General features: G+C 33.5%; 1 protein-coding gene across 19 annotated transcripts in view; it reads left to right on the forward strand.

The window, feature by feature from the left end:
* The window catches only part of HDAC9 (histone deacetylase 9), an 899944-nt gene that overhangs the window by 851126 nt on the left and 35592 nt on the right, over nucleotides 1-13226 (forward strand). For all 19 annotated transcript variants that reach the window (XM_063101430.1, XM_063101421.1, XM_063101428.1 and 16 more), the window contains one exon: nucleotides 10134-10218. In XM_063101430.1, the coding sequence (XP_062957500.1) occupies nucleotides 10134-10218 (85 nt within the window). The remainder of the gene's footprint in view (nucleotides 1-10133; nucleotides 10219-13226) is intronic.

Here is a 13226-nt window from a genome sequence, read left to right on the forward strand (position 1 = left end):
AGACTCTTGGAGTTGTTGATGGCTCTGTTTGGGTTTTTTTGTTTTCTTTTCTTTGTCTAGAGGAAAGGCTATGTTGAGTAGAATAAAAGCAGATAATGGGGCTGAATGAGTGGAATGGAGTATCATAAGGAATTAAAATTTCTGTGAAAAATATGGAAGGTTTGAACAAATGAGTTCCATGCATTGAGGTAAAACAATGATTACAAAAACAACAAAATGGGTACGGTTTTGGAGATGGCAGAAGCTCATGCAAGAAAACAAAAGCTTAATAAGGAAATACTCCTTCAGAGCAACTTTCCCCAGATTATCAATAAAGAAACTTCTACCCTACCAGCAGTATGCTGGAGCTGGCTCTTCGGGGCTTGTGAAAGCTAATTGTGTGTATCTCTACTCAAATCTGAGTTCAATGACATCACATTGGTAGCTTGAAACAGGCCGTGGTGGGAGTATTTACACCACAGAAATTAGTAAATGCTACAAATTAGGGCTACTTCTCGGACAGTTAGATGTTAAACATTTACCATCACACCACTGTTACATGGTGTGAGACAAGTTTTCTTAGCAGAAAAATCAACATTTGGAAAAGAATATAATACAAAATCTCTTTATTAAAACAAAAAAATGAGAAAGAACAGTTTAAAGACATCAAAATTGAAGGGAGAGGAAATAAAAAAGCAAATGAGGGGACCCATACCAAGGATCAAAGAAAGTGAAACGTGAGGGCTTACCAAGTGTAACTGTCAAATTAAAACTTATTTGTGGGAAAATATTCAAGTAAACAGCAAGATTTTTAGTGTATAAAGTGAATTAAGCCTTCTTTATAACAATTGATGTACAAACTATGGACATTATATTGGGAAACTACACATAAATCACTGAACAAACTTCTCTTTGATGTTACTGAAACTTCAGTTTGATATGCACTTTTAAATATATAAAGTATTTCTCTAACTCTACCGTGTGGTTCAAACTGTTTTCTCATTAGATTGTATATCTATAATATTACCTCAATGATTACACAAGAATATTTATAGTCTGAATTATCTAACAAATTGCATTAATTATGCTCTTTCCAATAGACCACTATACTCCCTTCTGTTCACTTTTAGGTTTATTTTAAATTACTTAGTTGGTTATTGCCATAGATCTTTAAATATATTATTATTTGTGAACGTTTTATAGTTAAGTGTCATGGAAACTATGGGATACTATTTGGGTTTGAAAGGGAATGGATGCATTTCCTCAGTCTTTTTTCTTTTATTCACTGGCTGATATATTGAGTAACCTACATTTCTCTAAGCCATGGTAGTTTTGTGTGTAACTCAATTAATATAACAATAGCTACAGTAATGATCTCAGAGTTTAGTCCACCAGTCCCTCTTATCTTATTCAAGGAATTCCTTCAGTATCTCTTGTGAGCTAAGCGACCCTTTTGCCTCTTGGTCCTCCTGCTATTCTTTTGTTAGTCTTATGTCACTCCTCTTGACCAGAGATGTTTCTTTATTGCTGTGTTGATGTCTTCCTTCATCATTCACAGGTAGGTAGGATGCAGGAAGACCCAATCTGAATAATCTCAATAGTCTGTCAGTGTTGTAACTTGATTGTCAATAGAAGCCATCCTTATTTTGATATTTTTCCCCAGTCTGTTTGGTCAAGGATTTTAATGACTTCAAATAAAAGGGGTTATTTTTGAGAATGACTCATGAATCACAATATGGATAAAATTATAACCAGACTTACACAATCAAATTAAACATATACAACTAATTGCAGACATCTCTAAGACAATTATTTGAATGAGAGTTGAATTTTAACCACCAATCCTTCCTCACTAGGGAATTGATAATTGTTCATCAGCATGGAAGGGCAGCTCTATGTATCACAATCTGCTTCCTTTGTCCTCTTGGTCTTGATCATCATATTCTTCCAAATTTCCGTGACATTTTAGTTCCTGACAACTGAAGCTTTTCCACATTTTGTCTTAGCTTTTGCATGTTGCAGGGGGACTTTCAGCTTCCTTTCTAAGTGAACTTGTTGCCTGTGTCTAAGAATATAACTTTGTTGCTCTTGCTTCAAAACATATAATCTCACTTTGTTTCTTAGAAGCACCATAGCACACTGGAAAGAACATGAACTCAAGTTCCAGACTTATTTTCCCTATTTTCTTATGTCAGGAAGATTATTCCATAATTTTTTTTTCTTTTTTTGGAATTTAAAATTTTTGTTAAATTGTTTTATTGTAAAATATAATACTCATACAAAAAACTGTACAAAAGATGAATGTGCAACTCAATGAAATATCACAAAGTGATCACATATGTAACCATCAACCAGGTCAAGAGATAAAATAATATCAGCACCTCAAAAGACCCCATATTCCCTTTCTTAACAAGTATCCCCTTTCTCTTTTCTGAAAGTAACCAGTTTTCTAATTTCTAACGCTATATTTTAATTTGCCAGATTTTGAAATTCATTTACAAGAAATCACTATATATTCCTTTGTATCTAACTCCTTTTGCTCAAAATTATGTTTCTGAGATCCATCCATGTTGTTGCTGCTAGTATATTCATTTTCTTTATTATACACTATTCCATTCCATAAGAAGAATTTTTAGAAAATGTCACACTTTATTGATATATTCTACTTTTGATGGATACAGGGAATTTTTCTAGTTTGGAGGTTTTCATGTACAAAGCTGTGATGAACATTTTATGTATGTTTCTTGGTGCATTCGTACACTCATTTCTGTTGAGTATATGCCTAGAAGTGCTGTTGCTGGGTCGTGGAATATTCATGTGTTTAATCTTTGTGGATAACACCAAACTGTTTTCCGCAGTGGTTGTTAAAATTTATACTCCTACCAGCAGCACGTGACTGTTTCTGTTGTTCCATATCCTTCTAACACTTGGTAGTGTCTTTTAAAATTTTAGCCATTCTGTTGAATGTATAGTAGTATATCACCACGGCTTTGATTTGCCAGAATACTCATGTGCGAAAGCAGTTCATCTGTTTATCGATCATTTCTATATACCAGTTTTTGAAGCACCTATTCGTCTTTTTTCCACTTTCAGCTTGTCTTTTTACTTACTGATTTGAGCATTCCTTATAGATTCCATGTATTGTTGGTTTCATGTATTGAAATCTTTTGTCTTTTAACCCTCTTAATGGTGGCCTTTGATAAATAAAAGTAACTTTGTAATATAGTCATTTTCTTATTCTTTTTCTTATAATGAGTTCTTTTTTTCATTCTGTTTAAGTATTTTTTGTGGATCCTTAAAGTCATGAAACATTCTCCTTATTCTTTTCTAAACATTTTATTTTTAGCTTCAACATTTAGGGACACAGTTCATCAAGAGTTGAATTTGTATATGGCATGAGATAGAGGTCAAGTTTGTTTATTTGTTTTTAAATGTGAATATATGGTTGATTCAGTACCATTTATTGAAAAGACTGTGCATTCCTTATGGCTCTGCAGGGTTAAATTTTGTATACATGGAGAATCCTATCGTAGTCCACAGGTCTCTTTGTCTGTTCTTGTGGGAAGAATAGAGCATTATCTGACTGTCTTAACTGCTGTAGTTCCACAAGAAGTCTTGATATCTGGTAGAACAAATCTCCTGGTTTGCAGTAAGTCTTAGCTACATCTGGCTCCTCTGTGTTTTTATATAACATTTTAGAATCAGATTCGGCAGTTCCACAAAACACGAATAAGTTAATTTCACCAATAAAAACAAAGATTATCACATTGTGATAACAAATGTTGTTTAAAAGGACACTTTCTGTAATATAATGATAAAGAAAGTTTGAATGTAAAAAAATGAAAAAAATTAAGTAAAAGAACTAACTGAAAGAAAGCTTGTGTGTCTTTATTAAAATCAGATAAAACAGACTTAAGACAAAAAATAGGAGCTACAGATAAAGAAAGATACTTCATAATGATAAAATATTCTATTAACTGGAACAATAAAACAATTTAAAATATATGTATATAATACAGATTTTAACACACCTCTCTCACTAACTGATAGAACAAGAAGACAATAGAAAGGAGGGGGCATGTAGAAGATTTAAGATTTAAATACTGTAATAAACTTGCGCTAATTGAAATGCATAATAGACCATGCCCTAATACAGCAGAATATTATTGTTTTCAAGGACATTTTTAATGTTTTCGAAAATAGACCATATAGGAGGAATAAAGAAAGTTTAAGTACATTTTGACTATTTGAATTCATACAAAGTGTAATCTTTTACTGAAGTGAAATTAAATTGAAATCAGTGTTAAAAGATAATTAGGAAATCTCATATTTTGCGATTTGAAACACACTTTTATTCATGTGTCAAAAAAATCACAATGAAAATTAGAAAATATTTTGAACTTAATGATTATGAAAATATAAAATTTAAAAACTTGTATGATATATAAAGATGAACTTAGTGAAATAGTTTTAGTATATATATTAAAATAGAAGAAAGCTTAAAATTAATGACAAAAGCATACATCTCAAGAAATTAGAGGATCAAAGCAACAAATAAACACAAAGGAAACAGGAAATATAAAGAGAAAAGAAAATAATGATATAGAAAACAAACATACGATATATAAAATTAAGAAAAAGTTACAGGTTGGTTCTTTGAAATAAGTGATGAAATTGATAGAACTAGTAAAATTAATCAACAAAGAAAAAGTATGCATGTTTAATTGGGAATGAAAAAGGAAACTTCACTACAGATTTTAATGGCATTACAGAGATTCCAAGAGAATATTAAAAACAGCTTTATGTAAAATTCTTGAAAAATTATTTAAAATGGGAAAATACAACCTTGCAAAACTGGATTGCAAGACAGAAAATTTGAATGATCCAAAAACTGTAAACAAAATTGAATCTCTAATACTAAATTTACCAGGAGAAAACACCAGACCCATGTAGCTTCACCGGTGAATTACACCAGTAATCTAAGGAAGAAATAATGCCAATCTCAAACTGTTTTATAATAAATGAGGAGGAGGGTGGGAAGAACACTTCATGACTCATTTTTTGTGGTATGTATTATACTGATAACAAAAATCAAAAGAGCATCATAAGAAAGGAATATTATAGGACAATCTTGGACATAAGAACAATAGTTAAAACCCTAAACAAAATATTAGCAGTTCATCAATATCTTAAATATTCATAACAAAATTGGGTTTATCCCAGAAATGTAACATATTAATGTTCCCAAATAAGTTATTGTAATTCACCACATTAAGAAAATAAAGAAATGTATTATAACCATTTCAGTAGATGTGTAAAAAGCGTCTGATGAGATAAACACCTCTAACAGCAATGAACAATTTTTGGCAAGCTGGTAATAAAAGAAAAATTTGTTTAATTGATAAAGGATATCTACAAAAAACTGCATAGTGTACATCAGGTTTAAAGGTGAAGTATGGAAATTTTTCTTTGAAGTTAAAAACAAGACAAAGATACTCACTCTTACTGCTTTCTATCAACATTGCACTTGGGGATCCAAGTTGCACAGTGCAATAGGGTATGAAAAGAATAAATTTCATAAAGATTGGGGAGAAAAAAGTAAATCTCTCATTATTCACAGATCATATGGGATTATGTATGTAGAAAATCTGTAAAAATTATTTTATTTAAATTACAAATTAATACGTAAGTTTAACAAGGTTGGTAGTCAATTAAAATTCAATTAAAATCAATAAAAAGGTTAAGTAAAAATCAATTATATATCTACATACTAGCCATAACTGTAGAAAATAAAAGTTTAAGAATATAGAGGTTTTGTGTAACTGGTTAACATTAGGGGAAACTGAGTAAAGAGTACATGGGAATTCTGTACTATCTTTGCAACTGTCTGTAAATCTAAAATTATTTCAAAAAAGATTTTAAAATAAAATTATGTGTGTGTATACACACACACACACACACACACACGTATATATAATTTACAAAAGCATCAAACATACCAAATAGCTAGCTAACCTATCTAAAACTATGACCCTATTAATGAAAATAAAAAACATTTTTAGAGAAATAAACAAACATCCAAATAAACTAAAAATATATATGTATATATGTGGATTAGAAGTCTAGATACTGGGAATATCTCAATTCTTCCCAAATTAGACTAAAGATTAATTTCAATGCCTTTCAAAATCTCATTTCATTTTATCTTCATACAGTTGCTTTTTCTTCCTGCTTAATTGGCAGTGATTTTTTTTTTCTCTTTTAATCAGTGGCATTGCCATTCTGCCTCTGCTTGCACTGGGTTTATGTTTCTTTTCCATTTCCCTGCATTTCTGACCTGTCTACATGTCAGGAAACCCTGCCAATGGGTGGGAGAGAATGACTGTCTGAAAGTTAAACAAGGGCAGTTCACCTTAGAAAATAAAATGAATTATCACTGTTCTGCTGGTCTTTCACTTTAAAACCATGCCCTGCTTATAGCAGGCAACCAAGAGGAAGAACCTATTTTACTTAGTTAGGTGTAGAGAGCAGAAAAGAGGCCTCCTCTGCATGTTTTCTTTTGGTTGATCCTTCATCCATTCATTCAACATTTTTTTTAATGACCAGCATATACAGGCTCTATCTTTGCCTTTAAATGGCTCACAACAAAGTAGAGAATCGCAGACATAGCTGACAACAATATCATGTGATTAGCAAACAACAGTATTTGTGGAGAAAGGGGCCGTGGAGGTGGAAGCAATTTGCTCTATCAGAGAACTTAAGGAATAGGCAATATTTGTGCTGAGGCTTGAATGATTAATAAGATTTCATCAATTCAAAGAAGAACAGAGAAAATAGAAGTGAGAGGGAACAGAATAGGTAGAGGTACAGAAGTATAAAAATACTTGGCATATTTGGGAAACATCAAAACATAATATAAAAGCTAATAAGACTACTTAGTGGATTCATTGCTTGCTTAATGCATACCTCCATTCTCATGAACGTGTTATAGGAGTATTTGCAAGGGCCCTGTTTAGCTTCTTTTTTTGTTCCATTCTGAATCATGAAAATAACAATGAGCTGATTTTCATTTCTTATGAGCATACAGTGAGTTTGAAAACTCTTACTCAAGAGCTTTTCCCAAGATATCCCTTGCTTCTTTCCATAGATGGATCTTATCCAACTAAAATGACTTGATGATTTAAATGATCTGATTCTAAAGATCCTGAAAATTACTTAAGCACAATATGATAGTGGCCACAATTTTCATGATGTTTTAAAATAGCTATAGTACTTAGAAACTGCATGGTATGGGCAACTTAAATATCTGAATTGTGTCAATATAGTATCATAACTTTCTGCAAAAGATGTAGAAAAATAAACTTCCCTATCACTGAGCCTGAAAATTTGTATAAAGAATTGCTGTAAGTAATGCCTGTGATTAAGCTTCAGATATAATAAAGCTTGATGAAAGCTTCATGTGTTAAGAGGTTATGTTAAAATTATCCAGTGTGTCTTATAACTCCGTGATAATTATCATTACTTAACTAAATTGTTCAACGGAGATGGCATGATGAGTGTGTAATATTTCCTACATTTGCATCTGCTTTATCTTGCTATAATTTTAGTATGCAAAAGTTCTCTCATTTGTATAAATTACATCATTATTTATCTTAATAACTCTTCTTAACATTGATTAGCTTTAATAGCCAATGTTTTTGCTACACCTTATTGGCCAAGCTAAATACATAACACGTCGTTACTGCATGTTCTTATTTTTTGTTCCAAATTTATAAAAAATGACTATTTAATATTTCATTAGTTACTGTATTACTAAATAACAAATATTTATAAATATTTGTTAAATAGATGTGTTAATCAGATGTTTGTACTGCTTATGATTGTGGGTGATTAAATCAACAAACTCGAGAAAAGACAACACAATTCTGTGCTCCCTGCATACGAAGTTTTAATTTTATGAAAACAGGCTCTAAATGTCGCTTGCCTCCTTGCCAACTGCGAGTGTATTACCCATTGCCTTCTCTGCAGAGCTATCAGAGAAAAAAATAAAGAACCTACATTGAGAACTTTCTGAATTCAGCTCTGTCTGTGTGTATATACCCAAAATGAAACAAATTGGGGCAATTTACTGAAGGTTAAATCCTCTAAATGACATTCACCTAAAACACACAGGGAAATAGTTTGAGAGACTTAAATTATCAATTTAATTGCCTTAATTCTCTCGTTTGGTTTTATAAGTAGACACAATTCTGTCGTATCTAATTGAGGATACCAAATTTGGAGTTTAGGAGTGTTTGTACTTCTACTTTCAACACCCTGAATGAAGTACACTTTTACATAACCCAGGTCTTAAAAATAGCCCATAGACCTCAATGTGGGAGAGTTCTCGAAGTTAGGTTTGTATGATGTTCCTGTTGCTTTTTTCCCAATAGCTGGCACCTTTCAGATTGTCAGCATTTTTACTCTGAAGTCACAGGGAAGCTTTCTCAAGAACTAAGTATGCTGACATCACCTTGTGCTTTCGTTCTTAAATATTTGAACACAAAGTGATGTTTCAAAACATTTTATTAGTAAAATCTACCCTATTTCTATTAAAATTATTTTCTCTAAGCTCTGTGAAAGTGAAAGGAGAAATTATGAGAAAGGTAACTTACTCAACCCTGTCTAATTCTTGAGTAAGAGTTTTCCAAGAAAACTTCAGTTTATGATTCAGTAGTTCCTCTGAGTTAAGAGGGTGTTATTAGGATAACATATTCTTGAAGATACAATCTGAAATACCAGAAGTTTAAAAATGATTTTAACAAATTTTAAGAGTTTAATATTTTAGAACCTTTCACTGACACTGAGAGGTAATGGTGGTGTTCTTTTTTCGCTCTCACCAAACTGTATTGCAAATAAACCTTTTGATGTTTTAAAGGTTTTTCTTTGGCAGCTAAGAAAAACACTCTGGAAAGTTACATTTAGTGAATTTACCCATGTATAAATATCCCTGAGCAAGTCTGTTATCCTATGGCATCTGGAAGAAAGGTGCCATTGTTTTATATTACGTGATTGAAGTATAGAATAATCAATTTAGAGAGACCCTGGGGGGAAGATTCACTCTCATGTGCTATGCAAACTTGTAATCCCTGCTTTTTTAAAGTTTTTCCTACAGATGAAGAGATATAGATGAGTTCATGCTTTTCTAGGTCTAGTGACATTGGTTACCATTCATGCCATATTATAGTTTGACCAGTAGTTTTTATTGCAGACTATTGACTTTAAATTTTCTATTATTACTTTCCTTTATTTTGGGGTCAAAATAGCTGAATAGCTATTTTGTTTGCAAGTCCCCCAGCCACACAGTTTCCACTGTAACACGCCAAGCTCATTACCAAGGCATTCCCAGGGATGCATCATCAGACTTAGCTCTGACAGATCTGCTCCATAAATTATTTAAAGCTCCTCTTCGTTTCTTGCACAGCAATGTTTGCTGAGCTTCTCCATGAAAAATCAGTGTAATTCCAGAAGATCACGATAGATTTGCAAGATAGGAATTTGTCCTGTGCTTACACGCAGACATCTACATGGTTAGGAAGAAAGTGGAAGTTAAAAGAAACTGTACAATTCTTTTACCTTTGTTTTTATTTGAACATTTTCTCTACTACTTTATTCAATGGCAGTTGAATAAAAGCAGCTGCATCTCATGGCTTTCCACCGTGAAGGATTCAAATGTATAAGGTGGTTAGATGTAAAAACACTGCCAAAGTATGGATAATGGACTACCCACTTTCTGTCTACTGCAACTTCCCGGAGGTTTTGTTTGCAGGGTCCAGCTGCGTATACAGTCATGATGGAATTTGGTTTGTCAGGAACCTACAAAAATTACACAAATAACTCAGATTTTTAATGAATAATACACAGACATGCACCTGCTTCAGGGACTTCATAGATTAGTCTTGTGACCAATATGAAAGCCCCTTGGAATTCAATTACATGGATGCAAAACAGAAAATAAAACTGGCTACACTTTTAGAATTGATATTGGCAAAATGTTAGCTAGTTCTTGGAGAAAGTTTTCCTGAGGATTAGGTTGTTTCAGTTTGCTTTGCTTCTGTGAGACTTACTATAAAGTCATAATATTCTGCTCATATTATTATCTACTATTCTTGCAGCTGGAGCCGCTTGCAGAAGATATTCTCCACCAAACTCCGAATATGAATGCTGTTATTTCTTTACAGAAGATCATTGAAATTCAAAGTATGTCTTTAATGTTTTTAAAAAATTTCTAATCAGGTAAAATTAATTGAAACTATATTGACAATTAGAGCACAAAGAAACATATTTGGAGTTATAATTTGCACATCTGTTCTTACCTAAATGTCTGAATACTGTGCTTTTAGTGTGGCAATGTTATTTTACACTGATGACATATCTCAGAGACTCTAGATCTGGAATCTTGTTCTTCACATATTTTCCAAGTACTTGGATTTTTTTCTCTTACTACCACTAAGCATTTATCCAAAACAGTAAAATAAATACAGGAATTTTGTTTATGTAGTTTAATCTTAATTAAGGGCAAGTTATCTCCTAGTGATGATGGAATTCAGCAACAATGTATTGGTTTTAAGTTTGTTGAGAAAGGAAAAAAGTTAATAAGAAAGCCAAACCATGAGAAAAGCCAACTTAACGAAGTAAGGTAAGTCAGAGACCCCTCCCCCTGACTAAAATCAAGCATAAGTTAACACAAAGCTTAGCATGAAAAGAAGTATCAAATGGCCAAATTAGTTGTTAAGTAAGATTAGGAAAACCTGCAGCTAAGCAGTTTTAAACACCATGGAAGAAGCCACTTTCTAGCCATCTCTTTGAATTACTGCCTTTGCTTGCTTAGCAGTAATTTGGAGAAATAGATGGGATAGGAGTTATATTACCAGTTCATCTGCTGCTGTGAATATTTACAAATTATGCCAGACAGAAACTCAAAATAATCCCCCGCTTTACTTAATCTCACTCATGCCTGTCTATATGTCATAACTGGAATAAACAATGAAGTTCAAAAATATTCAGAGAACAGAAAAATAAAAATTCAAATATTGGGGAGCAAAGTCTCTGAGATAAGGCAAAGGTAAAGGAACTGACAGACCAAAAAAAAAAAAAAAATGAAAGCTGGAGATGATTTCATAAGCTTGAGTAGAAAATCCTGTCATTGTCCTGACTGTCTCATTTCCACGGAGGGTAGATTAAGAGGGTCTATTGCATGTCATTCTACATTTCAAGGCAAGGAATCTTGAAGTAATCTTTGACAGCATTCTTTTTATTCACTCACATTTGATCCAATGCCCCTTTCAGATCAATAGTATAAAATTATCTGTCTTTACACATATTATTGCCTTTTTTTCTGAGTATTTTTTAATACACAGGGTTTTAAAAGTGATTGTTCCTATGTATATTCTGCAAAGGACTCTATTTTCACATAGTTATGAAAAGTCATAATTTGTGTACATCTTTAGAAAGTCTACTGTTGCCTTTGTATTGGATCTAATCTCCTAGTAATGACTTTCTGCTACATAGTTTTTTTCCTTTTACCAATGATATTTTTGAGTGACTTGTGTTATCTGCTCTAGACAAGCAAAACTGTTTGACTCTTGAGAAGGAGTCACTCTACTATCGAAACTTGCTATAGGAGAATCTTGCCATTATGGATTGTGAGTCCCTGTCCTCTGTTTCATACTGCATTTCACACCACTAAACAATAGCCAGTTCCCCATTTAAAAACCCATCTTATTCTAAATTCTTATTGAGTATTCCCTCCAGCTTGTCAATCTAATAATTCCATAACCTCTCAGCACTAAAATGTGGATATTGGTCAGTGGTATTTTTATTTTCAATTTTTCTATTATTTGAGTTTTGTACATTTTAATGTTTGTTAGTTGATAATCAACATGAGGACAGAAATCAATTATTATTTCTCTGGATGTCCCTACAGGAAAGGTTGGCAGCAGGGGGGAGGTTTGAGGTGCATGGAAGCCCAGGGATTGAGAATAGGCAGATGAGAACTGAGTAGGTAGGATTTGAGTAACTCTTTAAGGATGTAAGGAACCAAAGCTTGCCTCAAGAGGAGCTTCTAAAGAAGAGTTCCTCCTTCACTACCCAGCAACCATTCTCTCCTCACTTCTACTCAACTGGATTCTGCTTTTACTCATGAATCCTTGCCACCAGATGTCATGCAACTCAGGGAAGACAAACTTATCCTCTGCTCTAGGGGGGCTGTTCTTAATCTAAGGCTAAGCCAGGCAACCCACTTAACAGAAATTGGTTGAGGAATAGGTACATGATCCAATTCTGGCCAGTGCAAATCAGGGCTGGCTTCATGGGCATTCAACTTTTGCAGTCACATAAAACCACACTTAGAAGGGCCCCATGCTTGGTTTAATGCTCTTGCTGTTGCTACTTTAGAATCTTAGTAAGTTGTGAACAATGGACCCACATTTTCATTTTGCACTAGGCCCTGCAAATTATGTAGGCAGTCCTAATGAAAATCAAGGTACCGGTGATGCAAAAAATAAATAAATAAATACAAATTTTCCAAGAAGAAATGATAGTAGCATCACCACAAGTAGACCTCACATTGTGGGTGAAAGGGAACTGAATGTTGGGTTGAAGTTCTCAAGGGAAGGAGATACCCAAGATAAGAAAGTGATCTCTTACCATTTGGGAGGTGGGGTGAAAATCAGCAGAGAAAGTGGTTCAGCACTGTGGCTTTGACCACTGTGTGGTGCATTTTTATGTGGTTCTAATGGTGTATTTTTGGGTCCACTCTTCCAGACTAAAGGAACAGAAAAGGGCTGTGTAATGTTCATAGAGCAACAAAATAGAGTGGGTATTTCAGAACCTTAAACTTCATAATGGCTTGGGAAATTAAAATCATGGGCTCCTGGCTTAGCAAATGATGCTTGATTCGCTCACAAAATAGGAAATGGTACTCTCATTTTTCCCTGTTTTAGATCTCACTCTTCCATTCTAGGTAGGACTCCAGGCCCGTCAATGGGCACCCCATTTCCCCTTTTGGAAAAAGACATCAGGACAGACTACATAATTTGTGAGGCTTAGTGCAAAATAAAAACATGTGAACCCTTTCTCATTACAAAGTGATTAATAATTTCAAGAAGGTGACAGCACAGCACTGAACCAAGCACAGGGCTCTTCTCAGCATGGAGCATGTACAACTGGTTGCCTGTTCTGAAGCTGGCCCTAAGGGTAGACTTTGT

Source organism: Cynocephalus volans, chromosome 6 (assembly GCF_027409185.1).
Source record: "Cynocephalus volans isolate mCynVol1 chromosome 6, mCynVol1.pri, whole genome shotgun sequence".
Taxonomy (NCBI): domain Eukaryota; kingdom Metazoa; phylum Chordata; class Mammalia; order Dermoptera; family Cynocephalidae; genus Cynocephalus; species Cynocephalus volans.